Genomic DNA, 19930 nt, shown 5'->3' on the forward strand with positions numbered 1-19930 from the left:
TAATACTATTACTGGTGCATTGTACCGATGTGTGAAAATACATCAGTAAAAACGCCAGAAAAAAATGTATTTTAAAATAAATTTATATAGATATCTATAAATCACATTTTCATACCTGTTTGCTTTTATTCCCCTTATCTCTGTTGAATAAAATAAAATGCTTTTCGAAAAAACTCCGCAATCATCATGGAATTCGGTAAATTGTCTGATTGGGCTTTAGCATAACCTTGTTTGGTCATGTTACAAATATTCTTAAGAATTTTTAAAAAACTAAAAACTAATTATGATTATTTAAAATAACAAATTTAGATTCAAAATATTATTTAGGTAGTAAATAATATTATGCTACCCGAGGAAAGCTCACTTGAACTAAACGTCGAAAAAATTAAATATTATACCTACACAGACTTAATTATTTTGCTACATAGGTACGTATTTAGGTATACCTACATAATAGAATGGAAACCAGTTAATAAATATAACGGCACATCAGTATCGTTATCGTATCGTATGTAAACTAAAAATAATTAATGTTTTTAAGTAATAGGACCGACATCGTTTTCTAATGTGAAGCGGCCAGTTTACTTACCGATGACGTCGCACCAATAGCAACTCGTTCTACGACACGCCCCTACAGGATGCTCATCTCCAAATTTCAACGTACGATTTAGTCAATTTTCGAGTAGAATTTTTCACAAAAGATTTTATAATTAATAATTTTAAATAAGGCCATATTTAAATATGTGAACTAATATAAAAAATCCGGCAAGTGCAAGAGGCCTGGTGGTCTGTATTAAAAATACGTCTTTGCAACGGTAGATATCTGTTCTTATGTGCTCTAGTGATTATTCTGTTCATATTTATGATTTTTGTTGATATTCCTTTCTTTTAAGAACGTTATAAATATAGTTAGGTGTTGATGATAATAGGTCTGTTCCAACAAGAGTCAGGGATTGGTTCCGAACCGTCAGAAATGTGCATCTAACTAATTCTTGCGATATATTCACTGAAGACACATTTAGAACTTAGCTGGCCAAATATTTCAAACGGTTCGGAACCAATCCCTGACTCTTATTGGAACAGACCTAATGTTGCTCAATTGTCAAAATGGATCTACCATATTAGGTAAATAAATGCTTTCTTAAATTAAATGGAATGTACTATTAACACTAAAAGAAATACTACAATGACTATTGCCATAATTGCAGAAAAAATAAAGGGGTTAGATTTAAATCATGTAAAATGTTTCTGAAAACAGAAACGTAACAGAAAAACAGTGTTCGGCAAAAATTGTGTTTTTGTCAACGATATCGACAATTTTTTTGAAAAATTAGGTATTTACTAATTATTAATTTTTCAAAAAAAATAGATACTTGTTTTGTCAGTTACCTAGGTACTATTTTTTTAATTAATCAAATTAAATATTTTTTTCACTGATTATTAATTTTTCAAAAAAAATGACATTTTTTTGTCAATTAGTAATTTTTTAAATAAATTAGTTGTATTTTTTAAAAATTTAATAACAATTTATTTATTTTGCCGATTATTAATTCTTTTAAAAAAATTTGGTAATTTTTCTTGCTAATTATTAATTTTTTAAAAAAATAGATACCTATTTTCTGTACTAATTCTCTTAAAAAATTAGTTATATGTTTTGCCGCTTACTGACTTCTCAAAGAAATGACATACCTAATAATCTTTTGGCGTTTGCTATTAAAAAACATATAGTGTTTTTTGCAGCTTATTACCGATTCTTCGAAAGAATGAGATATTTTTAATTACGTAAAAATGTTTTACTTAACCTTTCTACTGTCGAAAGTTTTATTTTTAAATTTTTTCATATATGATTATAGTAGGTAAGTATTTATGATCACTGAACAGACATTGACTTTTTTCACATTAGCTGATTACTAAAATCGAGAAACTGGAAGTCAATAAACAACAAAAATAACTCTTGAAAATTACTAATTTTTAATAAAAATTAATAATATTTTCTGACTAATTCTCAATATTTAATAAAAATTAGTAATATTTTCTGACTAATTATTAATTTTTGATGAAAACTGGTAATATTTTCTCTTTAATTCCCAATTTTCATAAAAATTAGGAATATTTTCTGACTAATTTATTCATTTTTGATAAAAGTTAATTATATCTTATTATTGATTTAAAATTTAATAATATGTTCTGCCTAATTAGTAATCTCCATAAAAAATTACAATTTATGTTAACTAATTACTAATTATAAAAAATTTGTAATTTTATTTTAATATTACTAATATTCGGAGAAAATTAACGTTTTTTTTGCTAATTACCAATTATAGTAAAAAATTTGCAATTTTATTTTGATTTCTAATTTTCGGAAAAATTAGTATTACGAGTACTTTCCAAAAAAATATGTAATATTTTTTGATGAATTTTTAATTTTTAAGAAATTAGATAATGGATATACATAGAAATGTTTTTTTTGCCGATCACTGCAGTGAAACAATGATGTTTTAACTTTATCCAAAAAAGTAAGAGTAAACTTTTAAAATGTTGCAATGTCTGATCTATTTAACTGAATATATTTCGAAAAATCAATCGTCAACATTGTGTAATCTTATTTAATGTGGCAAACCGTAACAGGCGTTGTATCGAGGACATACGCAATATTTAATTGTTAATTAATAAAGATATCAAAACATTATATGTACCTATATCTGTACTTTCAGAACAAAACTTGTTTTTTTTTAAATGGGGACAAGGCATTTATTATTATTTATACATAAAATATTATTAAAAACTAATTTATTAAGATTTATTATTGCAATATACCTAAACGACTATAATGAAACAGAATTTAAATAACTAATGGGTAATAATTTGTTTTTCAACTCAGGTCTATTTTATAGAATTTCCACTTTGTAGATAGTGAAAATTTATTCATGCTACATTTAAGTTTATTTGATTTCGTTTTATTTTTGACATTTATTTGAGATGAAAGTTTTCCATAAAATACTCACAAAATTATTTTGAAATTTCGCATAATGTTCCAAATATAATTGGAAAGTTTCACGCTTTTCTCATTACAGATATTGCATATATCTTTAGCATTCGTTTGAGCTTATCCCATCCCCAGTTCAATATCAATTTGCGAAATATCAAATGTATTTATGTAATTTCACATCAATCAGAATTAAATTAAAGTAAAAGTACTTTAGCAGCAGTTCGCAAGTTACAGCTTGTTAATATTTTGGACTGAATAATTTCCATCAAAAGCATTTACCAAAATTAATCTTCTTTCAAAATATTTGAAAATTACCAGTTAAATTTTCAAATTTCGTACGTCGATGAATTGGTATTTGGTTACTCCATACAATTAGTTGCCAAATAACAATGAAAAATAATTGTACTCCATACAGGCTGTCTCCTAAAAAACTCCGCAAGCTATAACTCCGTTATTCTGATTTTAAAAAACAAAAAATTAAATGAAATCTCTCTAAATACACTGTAAAGGAAGCCTATTAGAGTTCTTTTTTTGGAGAGCGATAGTCAGCGATTTTTTTTAGCAAATGGCAATATAATGTTTTTGTTATTTATTATTGTGCAGATTTATTTTCTGAATTCAACGATGTATGTTGAACGTGACTTTTGTAAAGTATTTATTACAGAAAAGGCCACAAAATATTAGTCGATTCGGCATTCGGCTCCCGGCCACTAATTCACGATAAATATATTTTAACTAATCATCTGTGCCATGGAAAACAAAAAATAATACAGCAAACTAAATAAGACTCAAAAGAGAATTTTGTAGTTAACAGAAAAGAAACAATACATTGAATATCAATTAAAAAAAACAATTCAATGAAATACATTAACCATTATTATTATTAACCATATATTAATATAATAATAACCATATATTATTAACCAAAGTTCAACACGAAATAACATTAATTAAACACAAAACACATTAAACGAAGAACAACAATCACAAAACAACTAAAGAAACAAATCATAGCCATCCTCTATTGCCTGTACTTTTTGAGGCTTGAATTTGTGCTTTCTCAATACTGCATGTACAGTTAGTTCCCTTTGATGCTCTAATATTATTAGAAACTTCCCAAATGGAAGTTCTTGGGTTTTCTTCAACGTTAAGAAGAACATTGAACATGAGAACATCGAATTCTCATTAAATTGGCGTTCTTCTCGCTTTGGTTTCTTAAAAGCACCATAGTTTCTCAAATTTTCTTCAAATCTAAAAAATCTGCGTAATTCTGGAACATCTCTGCGACGAAATAGTTCTCTGTAAAGTCGGACTCCTGAACAACAGTTTTTATTACATCAAAAGTATACCTGAATCATGTCCGTCAACTGATTATTATTACTCATATTTTGCACTGTTGAGCTTATTTCAATAAATAACCTACTATAAATGACACAGAAAGAGAAAATGCGTAAAAAACTAGGACACGAACGCTAAAATGACAATTACTTTGTTGTATTATTTTATTTTCCAGGCATACATGATTAGTCAAAATATGTTTGTTGTCAATAAAGCAACCATCGCTAATAATGACGTATTGACTAATATTTTCATACTTTTTCTGTAATACATGTTTCACAAAAGTAAACTTTATATACATCGTTGAATTTAGAATAAAAATCTGTACAATAATAAATAATAAAAAAATCTATATTGCCATTTGAAAAAAAAAGTTGACTATCGCTTTTTAATAAAAAATAATAATAAATACGCTCTAATAGGCTCTCTCTATAGTGTTTTAGAGCCATTTCATATAATTTTTTGTTTTTTAGGAGACAGCCTGTATAATAAAATAAAGGAAGAAAAATAAAAGGGATAGTGCCAACTTTTAATACCCACATTATACAGGGCAATGAACTGAACACAAATACAATACACGAAATTGTAAACCAGCGACGATGTTATACTGATATATTATATAATTAGCAACCCCAGAATGTCGACAAATTTTGAGTATTTGGAAATTGAATAAATGTATTCAACTCCTACCGCAATTTATTCAAATTTGATCAAAAACGAACCGATTCATTTATTTTAAAATAATCTTCATTATTCATTCACTTCATTCAGTATTCATTTCACAAAATAACAATCTATAAAGGAATTTTTGCCTTAAATACAATATACTTAGCTATCAAAGGTTAAAGATATCATTAGCTTAGGAATTTTAAATTAAATAACTCAAAAAATATTTATTATTCAAATAAAATGGAAGACAATCTTCTTAGAGATATTTGAAAAACGTGTTTTTTTTCTCTCTCTCGAAAACGAGTAATAGCTTGAAGTTATGACATTAACTTAGGAAACACGTATGAGGTATGGTACTACAGATATTAAAAAATAAAAAACAAGAGTTTCAACATAAAATTTAGTACCCATATCCATAGTATTTAAAGTAAATCAATATCCTCACGTTTTAAAATTATACAGGTGCCCCGTTCCTTCTGGACGTTACTTTAGTTCATTTTTTCGCGTGAAACACAAGTACATCTACATCTTTGAATTTCTCGTTAAATTTACAAAGTATTTGATAATATTGAATCTTAAACGTATTATTTCATTTTTAAAAAAAATTGTCGTTTCTTCGAAAATATCAAATATTTCTCATAATATATACGCACGACAGTAAAATGCGATTTCTACACTGATTGAAACCTGAAAAGACCTATCTTTACATTACTCTCTACATTTCGATAGAAAAATAGTTTTTGATTATAGATATATTGATTTTTTTAAATAAAACCCTATATTCAGTTTGATACAAAGTTTTCTTCAAACTGATTTATTAATGTCACATAATAGTACTGTTTCCAATACAAAATAGTAAAAATGTCAAGAGAATAGTAGAAACAATATTAAATAGTTGCATCTCCTGATCTAACAAAATATGACATTCTCTTGTGATGATTTATAACTAAAATTTATTCTTCACCACCCATTACAATGTAAGAAATATGCAAAATCGAAAAGGCAAAAGCTATAAGAGGACCCCGAAATTCTTGATATCGTTGATGAGAATTTTAAAAAACCTATTCCTTTTTGTGCGCAGCAAAATGGTATGTTTTTAAAACCATGTGCTGACTTAATGTGATCATATTTTAAACAAGGATGACTACTTTGACAGCAAATCTATTTGCACATTCTTGTAACTATTTTTCTATTATTTAGGTAAGTTTTACTTTTTACTAATTTTGGTTTCTCTGTCCATTTTATATGTGACACCATTTTTTAACGCGAAAATAGCAAGACGAAATATGATATAATTAAATGACTTTATTTGAGCTAAACTTTAATGAAAATTAAAGTAACCAACCTAACATTGAACGACAAATTTTTCTTTTTGCTACAAAAAAGCGGAACAGAGACAGCGGATTACACAGCGGTTACATTTAGGGTCACAATTATTCACCTCTTTGTATGTACTCTGTAAGTAAGTGAAAACTCCAGAAATTCTCAATAAGTGTTAACAATTTCATTTATTATTAACGTTCCGTTTTTGATTACTGAAAATTCATATTATTAACAGAATAATTCCGCTCATCATTAAATCCTCTCCTCACCATGTCTATAATCACTCTATATAAAGAAAGACTTACTTATTTAATCAAGGGTATGAAAAGTGAACAAACTAATAATGCTTCGAAAACAATTAAAAATTTATTAATTTATTTTTGAATATTTAATTTGATAAAATATTGTCACGGTGCAAGAACCATGATTGTCTCATCACAAATCTGGTCTCTTTTTGCGGATTTTTTCACGTAACTATTGATAGTACACACTTTATTTTCTCAATTAAAGTCGAAAAAAACTATGAGCAACACTTTGACATTGTATCGAGACGGATGTGCTTTCTTGGTTCATTCCTTTGCCAATCCATTGTGATGATTGATCTTTTNTCTCTTTTTGCGGATTTTTTCACGTAACTATTGATAGTACACACTTTATTTTCTCAATTAAAGTCGAAAAAAACTATGAGCAACACTTTGACATTGCATCGAGACGGACGTGCTTTCTTGGTTCATTCCTTTGCCAATACATTGTGATGATTTTATATTTTGTCTCAGTGTCGTAGCCAGCTTTCGTCTCCTGTTATGATCCTTTGAATGTTTCATCGTCACTGGATTGTTCAAAGATTTGCCGACCAACATCCACCCGATTTTCTTTCTGTTGTTCGGTTATCATACGAGAAACAAATTTTGCTGCAAATCATGCATGTTCAATTTTTCAGTCAAAATTTCTTGGCATGACCCAATTGAGTCAATTGGTGATATGCACGCACCAGGTCTTTGACTTTGTGAATGCGGGAATCATCAGTTAAAGTCGACGGCCTTGTTGACCGAGGATCATCTTCAATTGACTGACGACCATCCTGAAGACCATTCGTAATATTGCATACGGCTCAGAGCATCATTTCCGTAAGCTTGTTTGAAAAGTTTCCATGAAAGTTTTCCCCAGTTCCATGGAAACTTTTACGTTGCACCGTTGTTCCAGAAAATTTCACACCTTTCAAGAATCGTCACTAACATTTAAACACAATGAGATATCAATAATACAAGAACATGTAGTTACAGAGAAGGTTATGCGCAATCGTATATCACTAAATATATCCATTAGCTCGTAAATCAAAAAGTTATGTTACTTTCTAAACGGACCNGTCTCTTTTTGCGGATTTTTTCACGTAACTATTGATAGTACACACTTTATTTTCTCAATTAAAGTCGAAAAAAACTATGAGCAACACTTTGACATTGTATCGAGACGGATGTGCTTTCTTGGTTCATTCCTTTGCCAATCCATTGTGATGATTGATCTTTTGTCTCAGTGTCGTAGCCAGTTTTCGTCTCCTGTTATGATCCTTTGAATGTTTCATCGTCATTGGATTGTTAAAAAACTTGCCGACCAACATCCACACGATTTTCTTTCTATTGTTCGGTTATCATACGAGAAACAAATTTTGCTGCAAATCATGCATGTTCAATTTTTCAGTCAAAATTTCTTGGCATTACCCAATTGAGCCAATTGGTGATTTGCACGCACCAGGTTTTTGACTTTGTGAATGTGGGAATCATCAGTTGAAGTCGAAGGTCTTGTTGACCGAGAATCATCTTCAATTGACTGACGACCATCCTGAAGACCATTCGTAATATTGCATACGGCTCAGAGCATCATTTCCGTAAGCTTGTTTGAAAAGATTCCATGAAAGTTTTCCCCAGTTCCATGGAAACTTTTACGTTGCACCGTTGTTCCAGAAAATTTCACACCTTTCAAGAATCATCACTAACATTTAAACACAATGAGATATCAATAATACAAGAACATGTAGAAGGTTATGTGCAATCGTATATCACTAAATATATCCATTAGCTCGTAAATCAAAAAGTTATGTTACTTTCTAAACGGACCTCGTAGAGAAAAGAGGGATAAAAGAAAAAAATATACAATTTTTAATAATTATTATTTTTTGAAAAAGGAATTAAGATTAACGGGTAGGAGATTACATGATTAAGCAATCTACTAAAGCTGGTACAAGGAAAAATTATTATCAATATCAATGATACGTTCTTTATTGATGACACTATTTATTAAATAAAAAATTTTATTATTTCAAAAAAACGTAACTGGTAAACCAGATTATCATTATTTTTTAACTGCAATAAAATTAGAATATTCTTGTAAGAGGATTAAATCAATTCGAAATTTAATATCCATTTCCTTTATAAACATTTATAAAACAAGTACAAGAAATTAAAGCTTTGCTCAGTTCTTTGTACACTCTACCACTATCTTCTTAAACAATTAAATTCTGTTTTTTTCGCAGTCGAAGCTTAATTAAAATAATGGCTTCATTTCAGGCACTCCCCCTTCACAAAGGGTCCAGTTTATACTTGGTGAGGACATAAACGATGAGAAACATGAAAGTCATCCATTATTCTCCGAAATGGAGGAGCTCGTCACGGAGGGCGACGACATGGAATGGAAAGAAACCGCCAGATGGATCAAATTCGAGGAGGACGTCGAAGAGGGAGGGAATCGATGGTCGAAACCCCACGTCGCCACCCTTTCCTTGCACTCACTCTTTGAACTGCGAAGTCTTTTGCTGAACGGAACCGTCGTGCTGGATATGGAAGCTAGCTCTATTGAACAAATTGCTGATTTGGTGATAGACAATATGATTAACAACGGCAGTTTGCAGTTCGAGAAAAAGGACAAAGTCAGAGAGGCTCTACTGAAGAGGCATAGGCATCAGCACCAGAGGAAGAACCATGGGTTACCTTTCATCAGGTCTTTCAATGAAATGAGGAATCATTCTACTTCTAAAAGTAAGTAAAATTTTGGTTAGGCATATCTGAATATTTGGGAGTTTTAATTAAAAATATTGTAATTTGTTAGAAATCAGCTGTTAATATGACGTGAAATGTGCTAGTCTAATTTTATGAGTTATTTTCAAATACAACTACAAAATGTAATTTATCCAGGTTGATTCGATTTTTATTGATTAAACTTTAGGAACAGGTAGATTATCAGAAAATAACGATAGTTTACTTGTTTACCAGATGTATATAGGTACTATATCTTTTAAGATGCAGTATTAAAGTTGTTTAAAAAAAAAGTACATTCTACAATGTTTTACCTACGGAACATCCTGCGTTTAGAAAAAGTTTGTGAAAATGATTTTTCTTAAGGAAACTTTAACACTCCGTATGTCGAAAAGTAAATATTCTTCGAATATAGAGTATGGTGGTAAACTATTATTATTATTTGATAATGTATCTATTCCTACTTCTCTATGTTTCGTTAATCAAAATCAAACCACCCTGTATAAATAAATGAAGGATATTTCACCAGTACCAGTTTTTATCTATTCCAGGAATAAAAAAACTATAAATTATTATATGTATACACAAATTATCAATCAGGTAACAGAAAATTGTACTTACTGAGTCTAGTTAATTTTACACTTAATATTTGTTTTGCATTAGTTATAAAATAATGTTTGTAAATGTTAGTGCCGAATTCAAGATTATTCCGTACTGAGGATTAGAACTGTAAATTTCAGATGGATGTACCCTTTCCTGTGTAAGTCCTCCACGAAAACGTAAGCAATCGATAGACAGCATGAATGAAAAAGTCAAGAAAAACGGTTCCTATATTTCAATTCCAGGTTAGACAATAGACTCACGCAATTATATCCACGGCTGAAATGTTGTCATCGCTGCTGATTCCTTTAAAAGGGTGCAAGTAATGTAAAATGTAAATTAAACAGATTTTATTTTTGTATTATCCCCAACTAAATCATTTACACTATTTATTTGGGTATCTGTAGAACAATAGATTGTTCCTAAGGATATAAACTTATCTTTATAGGTTAAGTACAAAATGTGGAATAACTGGAATGTTCTTAAAATTTATTATTCTCTATTATTTCCAAATTTTTAAAAATTTATTTGCCATACGTTTACGCATTTCAATTTTTCTTATTGCTATTAGTTTTTGTAATAAACAAAAAAAAATATGATTTCTCTCAGATATCATCTTACGGAAAGAAATAGAAAAATTAAGTATATAACGTTAACCTTCTTAGCAAATGTCGTAAGGCCATTTTTTTCCAGACAGAGATTTTTGTGGACTTAGGACTCTTTCTGCCCTTGAATCAAATGCAGTGGACATTCGACATTATGCGTTTTGATGTTTCCGCGTGCTGTTTACTACTAAAGTAAAATCTGACTTCTCAGTTCATGCACTGCCAGCGAGATGCCACCAAAATCTGTCTGGATGAAAAGTGGACTTACGACATTTGCTAACAATAAGTAGGTTAACGATAATACATGCCTATAAAAATATTGAGTCGGTTATCATAACAGCGATAAAAAAATTATAATTTTTATTTAATTTTCAAAAATTTCTTACAATTTACCTTAATATAAAAAAAAATAAAATTGAAATGAAACTGTCTAAGAACAAACACATTTTCAGAATGAGAATAATTAATTGATTTTTAGTCCTAATTAATTAATGTGCGTTCTTTAGGACCCTTTTATCGGTTCCTTTCAGCAAATAAAAGGAAGGGAGAGATAATTACTTTGATTTTGTTTCGTGTACGCGTACACATTATTTTTTTAAAAACCAGTAATACTTATAAATTGAATTGGCATTCACATAATCAATATTACATTTATTAGTAAAAAAAAATTCTGAACCCAAATAACTTAATTTTCCTGTAATATTTTCAGAAAAAAATAACATTTCAATAATTAATCAGATCCAAAATCCTATAAAGGATATTGTTAATTATTATAACTATACATTTAATCACTCCACTTTAAATTCAATTAAGTAAGAATTACCATTACCATTAGATTTCTTCTATAATATGGTTATAATTTATTGTTACAATGATAAAATAAAATAGAATTTTGTAATGGAAAAATACAAATTATAGGATTAAGCGAGATTAAAGGCCGGTTTTTTCACCTCCTAATAGATTTACTTTACCAATTAAATCTATATCTGCCTCATAAACAACATAAATGCATAAGAAAGTAACAGAAATAGGTTTAAATAGCAGTCGAAAAATCCAGCCATAATGGGTAATTTGCATTTATTGTTTTAAATGTCTAGAAATAATCTATAATCTTATTAGTGAAGATATCAGAAATCTCTTGAGGGTGTTTATTATTTAACTATTAAAGTTTGGCTCACAAAATAAATTATTAAATTACACCTTGTAGATCTTTAGTGTTTGCAACCATTCGTTGAGTAATTGTAACATTTAACTAGACACTAGCCCTGATAAGTAAATAAATTATTTGATATCCGCATCCGTAACCGACAGGTTTAGAAAATTTGCAATAGAATCTGCATCTGAAGATGTTTGAAAAAATGACATCCATAACATCATTGATTCATAGGTTTTTGGATTCGTTTGTTTATGACTTATGACAGTCATAGCATTTGATAATTTTGTTGGAATAATTAAATTATTATACACTCTGATATGTAGAAAAAACCAAAGCCAAAATAAATGAAAATATATATTTTCCATTTGAAAAATAAGGTTAGTGAAAAATTGTAATATCTCTGGAGTCATTAACGCCAATCTCCTGTTTTTTTTTTTAAATTGGAATAAATTCTTTGCGGCATAAAAGACATTCATTATTTTAAAATGAGTTCAACGAGACAAGATAAAATTCGCACAAGACTAGTACTAACAAATAACAATAAGACAAAATATAAGTTAATTGATGCTTCTTTATATCATTATTTATTATTACCCTTTATAAAATACTTTTTTCGTAAAAACGACCTTACATTACTTGCTCTATTTATAAGGAATCAGTGCACACTTTGAAACATTTAAAATTAACAAACACTGCTTGGGACGCTTTAAGTAAATGGTGGTGGTCAAAACTGTTAACTGGTTAAAATGTATAAAATTGTTAATCGTGTCCATATTTATTTTTCTGTAGGTTCTACATTCAGTTTACAAATGCACTAGTGCTACTAACCGTACCATTGTTACCTCAAATAATGTAGATTTCACATGCAATGCTTTACAAAATATTGAAAATATAGTGTAGTTCGTCTTCCTAGATGTTAAATTTAAGTTCACTAATGAAGTCATTTGAATTTTGATAGTTTTATAAAAAAAAAGTGATTACAATTTTGTAATGAATAGTTGTAATGACAAATACATGAACAACTAATTATGTGAAATAGAGAATTTAGCATACGATTTGCGAATTCACAAATTCGAGTAAGCTGTGTATTCCTAAGCTAAAAAGTAGGCCAGTCTGCACATGCACACAAAGTAAATAAAATACTTTTTGCAATACCATTCATGTGGTATAATTTTTTTTAAACGGTTTGAATTTAATAGTTCAATTCTGACCCATACTTATGGCTCCACTGTAATATTCTGTAGATTCAAAACTATACCTGATTCAGGGCAACATTTTTGAAACATTATATTCTATTTATGTGTGAATAGGAATAATCCGTATAATACAATAAATATAAAACTTGGATGAATGTAGAAAAGTAAATTATGGTGCCGCAAAAATAAGTTGTAGAACGAGAAGGAGTCTGGTTCTAGTCCTCCCACAAGATTATGGTTAGTAAATATAATTTTTTTACCAAAACTTTATAAATAAATTTTAAAAAAAGGGAAAAATTTGGTGCGCTGGCAATTTAAACCCATGTTGGTTTTGTGAAACACCATGTATGTATAAAGACCTAAAATGGTATCTGATTAGTAAACAATTTTTTTCACAGTAATAATAATTCAACATAAATAAGAACACAGTAAAACGAAATCCTCCCTGCCTGGGCTCTAACGTAGTCATGATCAAATATGTGAAACACAATGTACGAGGTCTGTTAAAAAATAACCGAACTTTACTTTTTTATACTTCATTATTAATTTTATACATTATTGGTCTTTGTCTCCTTCAAAATACTCCTGGATAGCTTAATTTGAAATGGTCGTGGTGAATTTGCTTTGATGTCATCAATAATCTCAAAACGGCGTTCTTTCGGTGCTGAATTAAATTTTAGTAATAAGAAATAATCACAAGAAACCTGGTCTGGCGAGTAAGGAGGGTGAAAGAGGACAGTAATCTGATTTTTGGAACAAAACTGACGAGTTGACAAATCTAAGTGTGCAGGCGTATTCTCATGGTGCAAGCTTATGATTTGTCTCGCCACAACTTTTGTGGATTTGCGTCTCAATGTCGTTAGCCGTAAACCTATCTTTCGTCTCCAGTTATGATCGTTTGAATAAATGTTTCATCGTTATTAAATTTTCCAAGGAGTTGACGTCAAACGTCCACATGAATTTCTTTCTGTTGTTCGGTCATCAAAGGAGGAACAAATTTTGCTGCAACTCGGTGCATGTTCAATTTTTCAGTCAAAATTTCATGGCATGACCCAATTGAGATGCTAACCTGTGCTGCAATTTTTCTGACAACCAAGTGGGAGTCATCATTTGAAGTCGAAGGCCTTCCTGGTCGAGGATCATCTTCAATCGGCTGACGACCACTTTTAAATCGTGAAAACCATATTGTGGATCCAGATGCTATTAACAATTATTTTCTAGACTCCATCCCTAATACTACTGCTAATGACGAATATGTCCAATGTTTTTACACCTCTGCTTCGTCAACTAGCATCTTGGAATATTCACCTGTTTATGTTAATGAAATTGAAAGTTTGATTTATAAACAAAAACCGCATAGTACTGGGTTTGATGGTATTTCTGGTAGTATGTTACAAATAAGTACGCCTCTGATTGCTTTTCCTCTTATACATATAATTAATTATTCTTTTGAAACTGGAGTTGTTCCATATCAATGGAAAACATCAATTGTTACCCCTATTCCTAAGAAATCGCATGCAGATTTATGACCTATTAGTTTGTTGTCAGTTCTGCTTAAAATTGCGGAGCAGGTTATTTATAATCAGCTCATCACTCACTTTAATTATAATAATGTTCTACCTTCTAACCAATCAGGATTTCGTAAAAATTTTAGTATAGGAACGGTACTTGCTGCTGTGGTTGATGATACTTTACGGGCTATCGACTCTTCTAGGATTTTAAGCCTCACGCTTTTAGATATGGCGAAAGCATTTGACTCAATAGATTTTAGCTGCCTATTGGCCAAACTATTTTTCTATGGAATTCATAATAAATGTCATGATTGGTTTGATTCCTATATTAAAGACAGAATGCAACTTATTAGAATTAAAACTGAAAATGATTCTTTATTTTCTGAACCTAGAATAATAAAATCTGGAGTGCCACATGGCTCTGTCCTGGGGCCTTTACTTTTTAGTATATGTACTGCGGTCTTTGTATCGTCTGTAGTGCACACTACTTTGCACATGTATGCAGATGACTTACAAATTTTGTACAGCTTCGAAATTGAGAATAAACAAACTGCTGTTGATTTTATTAATAATTCTGACTTGCATCGGATTAAGAAGTTATGCGATAAAAATGCTCTAATGCTTAACCCAAATAAATGTAAAAACCTAGTTATCGGTACTTATCAAAAAAACTAGACAGTTAGGGGATTTTGCTGTTTATATTAACAATTGTCCTTTGGAAAACTGTAGGTCACTAAAGAATCAGGGTCTTGTATTTGAAAATGACCTGAAATTCTCACAACATGTTAGTGAATTATGTAAGAAGGCGTTCATCTCCTTTAAGCAAATAGCGCCTTTAAAACGTTATTTGAGCTCTGACATTAAATTAGTATTGATTGAATCCTTAGTTTTGTCTCATCTAAATTATTGTGATTATGTTTATGGTCCTTTACTTACAAATGCTGATAAATTTAAACTGCAAAAAATTTAGAATTGGTGCATGTGTTTTGTCACATATATACCCTGTCTTCACCATGTTACTCCTTTTATTAGACAGTTTGGTAAATTAAGACTCAGTGAAAGACGCTATGTTAATTTTTGTGTTTTTGTAAATAATATATCTACTGTGTAATACAACTCCTGACTATCTTTATGAGAAGTTGGTTTGGCGACATGATGTACATGATCGTCAGCTTCATAATTTACAAGATTTGCAAACAATGCGTCATCGAACTGAGTATTTTAGATGTTCATTTATCTATTTAGCAGCTATGATATTAAATAATGTACTGGTGCCTCAAGACTTAACACTCCGTAATGCACCTCTGATTAAGAAACGCATTCGTGAGTTGGTCATGGAAAACGATAACTCCACAAATGCTGCTGTTTTTTAGTTTTAGTTTTTTAGTTTTTGACTTGTATTAATATAATATCCGTGTGTGTATGAGTGTGTGTCTGACTATACTACGTATGTATATTTATAAGTTATATTGTTTTTTACACTGTTTTAATAACTCTTTATAATCATATTGCTTTTAATATGTGTAAATTAATCGACTTTCTGAGGGGTAGGCTAATCATCAGTTATCTGTGTCTAGCCCTTTTGTGTATAGGTTGTATATTACCATTGTAACTATGCACAATAAATTTTTTTTTTGACCTTAACATTTCCTACGACCCAGAATTGCATATCCGTAAGATTGTTTCAAAAGTTGAAACGTTTCTGTGAAAGTTATCCCCATTTTCACGCAAAATTTGCATCGTTATTCCAGAAAATCGCATATTTAAAAAATCGTCACTAAGACTTAAACACGTTGCGTTCAAATAACAATACCACGAAAACTAAATGAGATATCAACAATCAAAGAATATGTGATTACAGAGGAGGTTAAACGCAACGTAGTGCTGCCAACTGCATATCACTAAATATTTCTATTAGAGCGTAAGTAATTAAAAAAATTCGGTTATTTTCTGAACATACCTCGTATATTCTAGAGGAGGTTATCTTGTCTCTCACCTCTCTTACTGAAAAAGTAAATTTTCGACGAAGACTTATCAAAATGAAAATTTGTAGAGGAAACATGAAAAAGTCGGCATCCAATTATCCACATCGTAAAAGGAGAATTATTCAAATATTCTTGATACGATTAGTAGTTTTTATCATCAAAAGAGAGATACACACGTCTAGGTAAAAATTTTCAAATTTAAGACTTCAAAAGTGCCGCTGATCTTATTGTTTTATAAGCTGTCAGTAGAATGAAATATTTGTATTGACGTCTCGTAGCGATTAAATCCACTACAATATTATTTTCACGTGATGAAACTTGACAATTTTATTATATTATTATAAAATACTTTATGATTATACAGATTGTAAAAAGAATAGTCCGTACGATATTTATCGAGATAGAGATCCAAGAAAAGAATAAGCCAATAAAGTTCTGTTACCGAAATCTACCGTGGCAGAGACGTGTTTTGAAATTTTTCGCCAATGTCTTTCTACCTCGGGTGTCGAATGCAGTTAATTCCAAGGAAGTGACGCTAAGATCTTCTTGGATTCTATATCAATAAATAATATCGTACGGACTATATTTGGCCAAGTTTTAATGACAAATGAACAAGCAACTGATTATGTGACTAAGGAACAAATGAACAAAAAAATATCTCGGAAGACTCTCTATTTTGGAGACACAGTATATTGAATACTGAGGTAAAAATTCAACAATTCAAATTTGTTACAGTAATTCCAGAGTTGGACGAATTTCATATAAGTACCTATTTCAAATCTGACCCACTATTACGACATAGTATTAAAGGTTTTTAAAAAATATATTTTTTTTTACTGCATGTTGCTAGAATTTTTGCTAAAAGTGTCAAACAAATTATAACACTGCGCCACAAAATAAAAAAGTGGATTGTGCTTATATACTTAGTACTTTGACTTGCTAAATCTGAATTTAAAACAGAAGTCCGGGATCAATTCGTTTTTTGACTTTAACATTAAGACATTCCTCTAGAAAGATGTTTTCGAGGCAGTGAAAAAAAATTCAAATTCATGATTTCATTGGATTGCAACCCTATAATCAAGTAGGTTCACAAGATGTGCTAGAGTGTACAACTATAAAACCGTGGGGACATGGATTTCATACTTCAGAGATCCAAAAATATGTGATTATGAATTGACATGTTTCCCTAATCCCATAACCCTGTAATCCTGGGTGTAAGAGGATGTGTAACCACGAACTCGGAATTAAAGAGGAATTGTGTCTCTAGTCCTGTTGTAATTCCCTTAACCTGGTACATGCAAGCTACTGTAGACCAATTATCTGGGGCATACAAATTTGTGCTACAATGCCAATCGTTTTTGTACCTAAGCTGAAGGAATAATGCGCCACAAAAAAGACATTATATCCTATAATATTTTGTAACATCAAAAACCTATTTTGAACAATTTTGATTGCAATAACTTACGATTCAAGAAGCATTATTACGTTCTTTCTGTGTAGATACAAAGAGAAAAAACCCGGGTGACCATGTAACACGAATCTATCTATATACACCAGATCATCGATCTAGAGGAGTTTGTATGCCCCAGGTTAAAATACTACGGTGTGACAACAGTATTACAGACTCAATTCCTCAGAGCTTTCTATTACATCTTCGTACACCCAGGACATAGGGTTTCGGGACTATCAGGCCATGGTGTTATGAAAGCTTGCTAACTCACAATCATGTAGATTCAGACTCCTAATGTATAAGATCCATCTTCCCACAGAGTTTCATGATTCTACACTTTCGCACATCCCGGTTTATGGGGATAAGGGATTATGGGATTACTATGCAATGATAACATGAATTAAACGTTTTTGCTATGGAGTGTATACAAGGAGCGAAGACCTCGTGTCAAAAAAATGAGCCATTTCTTGGATCACGCGCGACTCTGTAAGCGCAACTTAGTTACTGACTCCATGGCATCAGCAATACAACGGCAACTCCTTAAACTTTAATTTTGTAATAAAACGGGATCCGAATTTATATGCGCGTCACTCCTTGTCTACACCATAGTTTTTCCAATCGTTGATTCTCTCAAGTCAGTTTGAAATCTAGAAGGAGTTTCTTGAAAAAGAACTGATTTGAGAATTCCGACTTCAAATTCGGATTCAGCAAGTAAAGTATGAAATACACTAGTCTGATTTAAGACCCCACCCACTTTTTTTATTTTGTAGCGCTGTGTAATAATTATCGTTGAATTAACCACGTTATTTATGAATAAAATTAAATATTACTTACATACTTTCAACTTTTTTTTTTAAACTTGATGTAAATTCTTGATATTCTTATTAATTTTGAATACCCTGTATCGATTTCCGCATACACATTTATAATAACTTTTTGTTGAATACGAATAAAAAAAAGGGAAAGTTAAGTATCGAAACCGGATTATTTTGAACCCATTTTTCTTCGTTTTGTAACTTTCAATCCGCTCTTTCCAATACGCCGTTCTTTGGGGCGGATCGAAAGCTCTAAGATAAACGTATCTCTAAACTCTAAAAAGGTGTATTAAGATATCCCTGATTGTATTCACAGCCGAAGAGTATACGACACATGTCCAAGGATTTACGACATGGTTCACTTTACGTCATCCTCCTAAAGGTTAGGTCAGGGTGCTATCTATGTTGGTTTTTTCTACAGACACTTGAAAATTTCTGCACATTTTTTATTTTCGCATGTATTTTGCATATTTCATATTTTACATGACGTATAAATTATCTACTATTTTATATGTATATTACTTACCTATTTTTATAACCTCAGGCGAAATATTCCTCTTTGTGCACCCTTAAAAAACTATTGGATGTGCTATGGATTTATTGTTTGAATGAATATTTTAAATACGCCACGGTAATTTTTTTTAGCACAGCAACGTTACTAGATTTTTGTGATATATTGGCTGCTTTGTTTATTATAAAAAATGAGTGAATATGGGTTGTTTAATTCGAAAACTAAAACATATAAACAATAAAAATAAAGTGAATGTGGAATTATTGTCGTTGAAATTGTTTCAATACATACGACGCATATCCACAAAGAGTACTCAATTCTTATTTAAATTGAAATGGCAATATGTATTTATGAAAAATTTACGTATTCAGAAAGGTACATCAACCACTATTTTTCGACGTAGTCGCCTTCAACCTCAATGTCCTCTGTAAGCCGAGGGATCAGCTCTCTGATACATTTGTCAAAAAATCTCCTGCTGCCTCTTGGGAGCTCTTTTTCACGGCACTGTGGCCGCCACGTCGGTAGAAAACTTTTTCTACCCATAAACACATTCAAAGAAGAGAAAAGTTGAAAATCAGAAGGTGCCAGATCATGGCTGTGAGCAGGGAGGTTAATGATGTTCCAACCGAATTAATCCAAGACATGCTTTGTGGCGTTGGCTGAGTGGGGATGAGGATTGTCATGCAGCAAGCACAGTACCATGCAGCATTAATTATTTCTTTCCAAAAAGTTAATGAGGAGAATCCACCTACG

At 30.7% G+C, this 19930-nt stretch overlaps 1 protein-coding gene across 6 annotated transcripts in view; it reads left to right on the top strand.

Annotated features, from left to right (window-relative positions):
* Positions 1-19930, top strand: part of LOC108909124 (sodium bicarbonate cotransporter 3) — a 194262-nt gene that overhangs the window by 141577 nt on the left and 32755 nt on the right. For 4 of the 6 annotated variants that reach the window (XM_018713362.2, XM_018713361.1, XM_018713364.1 and 1 more), the window contains 2 exons: positions 8884-9351; positions 10089-10193. In XM_018713362.2, the coding sequence (XP_018568878.1) occupies positions 8884-9351; positions 10089-10193 (573 nt within the window). Of the gene's footprint in view, positions 1-8883; positions 9352-10088; positions 10194-18982; positions 19049-19930 lie in introns of all 6 variants that reach the window. The other 2 variants (XM_023454649.1, XM_018713363.1) reach the window with 2 other exon arrangements.

The sequence above is a fragment of the Anoplophora glabripennis genome, unplaced genomic scaffold (assembly GCF_000390285.2).
Source record: "Anoplophora glabripennis isolate ALB-LARVAE unplaced genomic scaffold, Agla_2.0 scaffold367, whole genome shotgun sequence".
In the NCBI taxonomy this organism is placed as follows: domain Eukaryota; kingdom Metazoa; phylum Arthropoda; class Insecta; order Coleoptera; family Cerambycidae; genus Anoplophora; species Anoplophora glabripennis.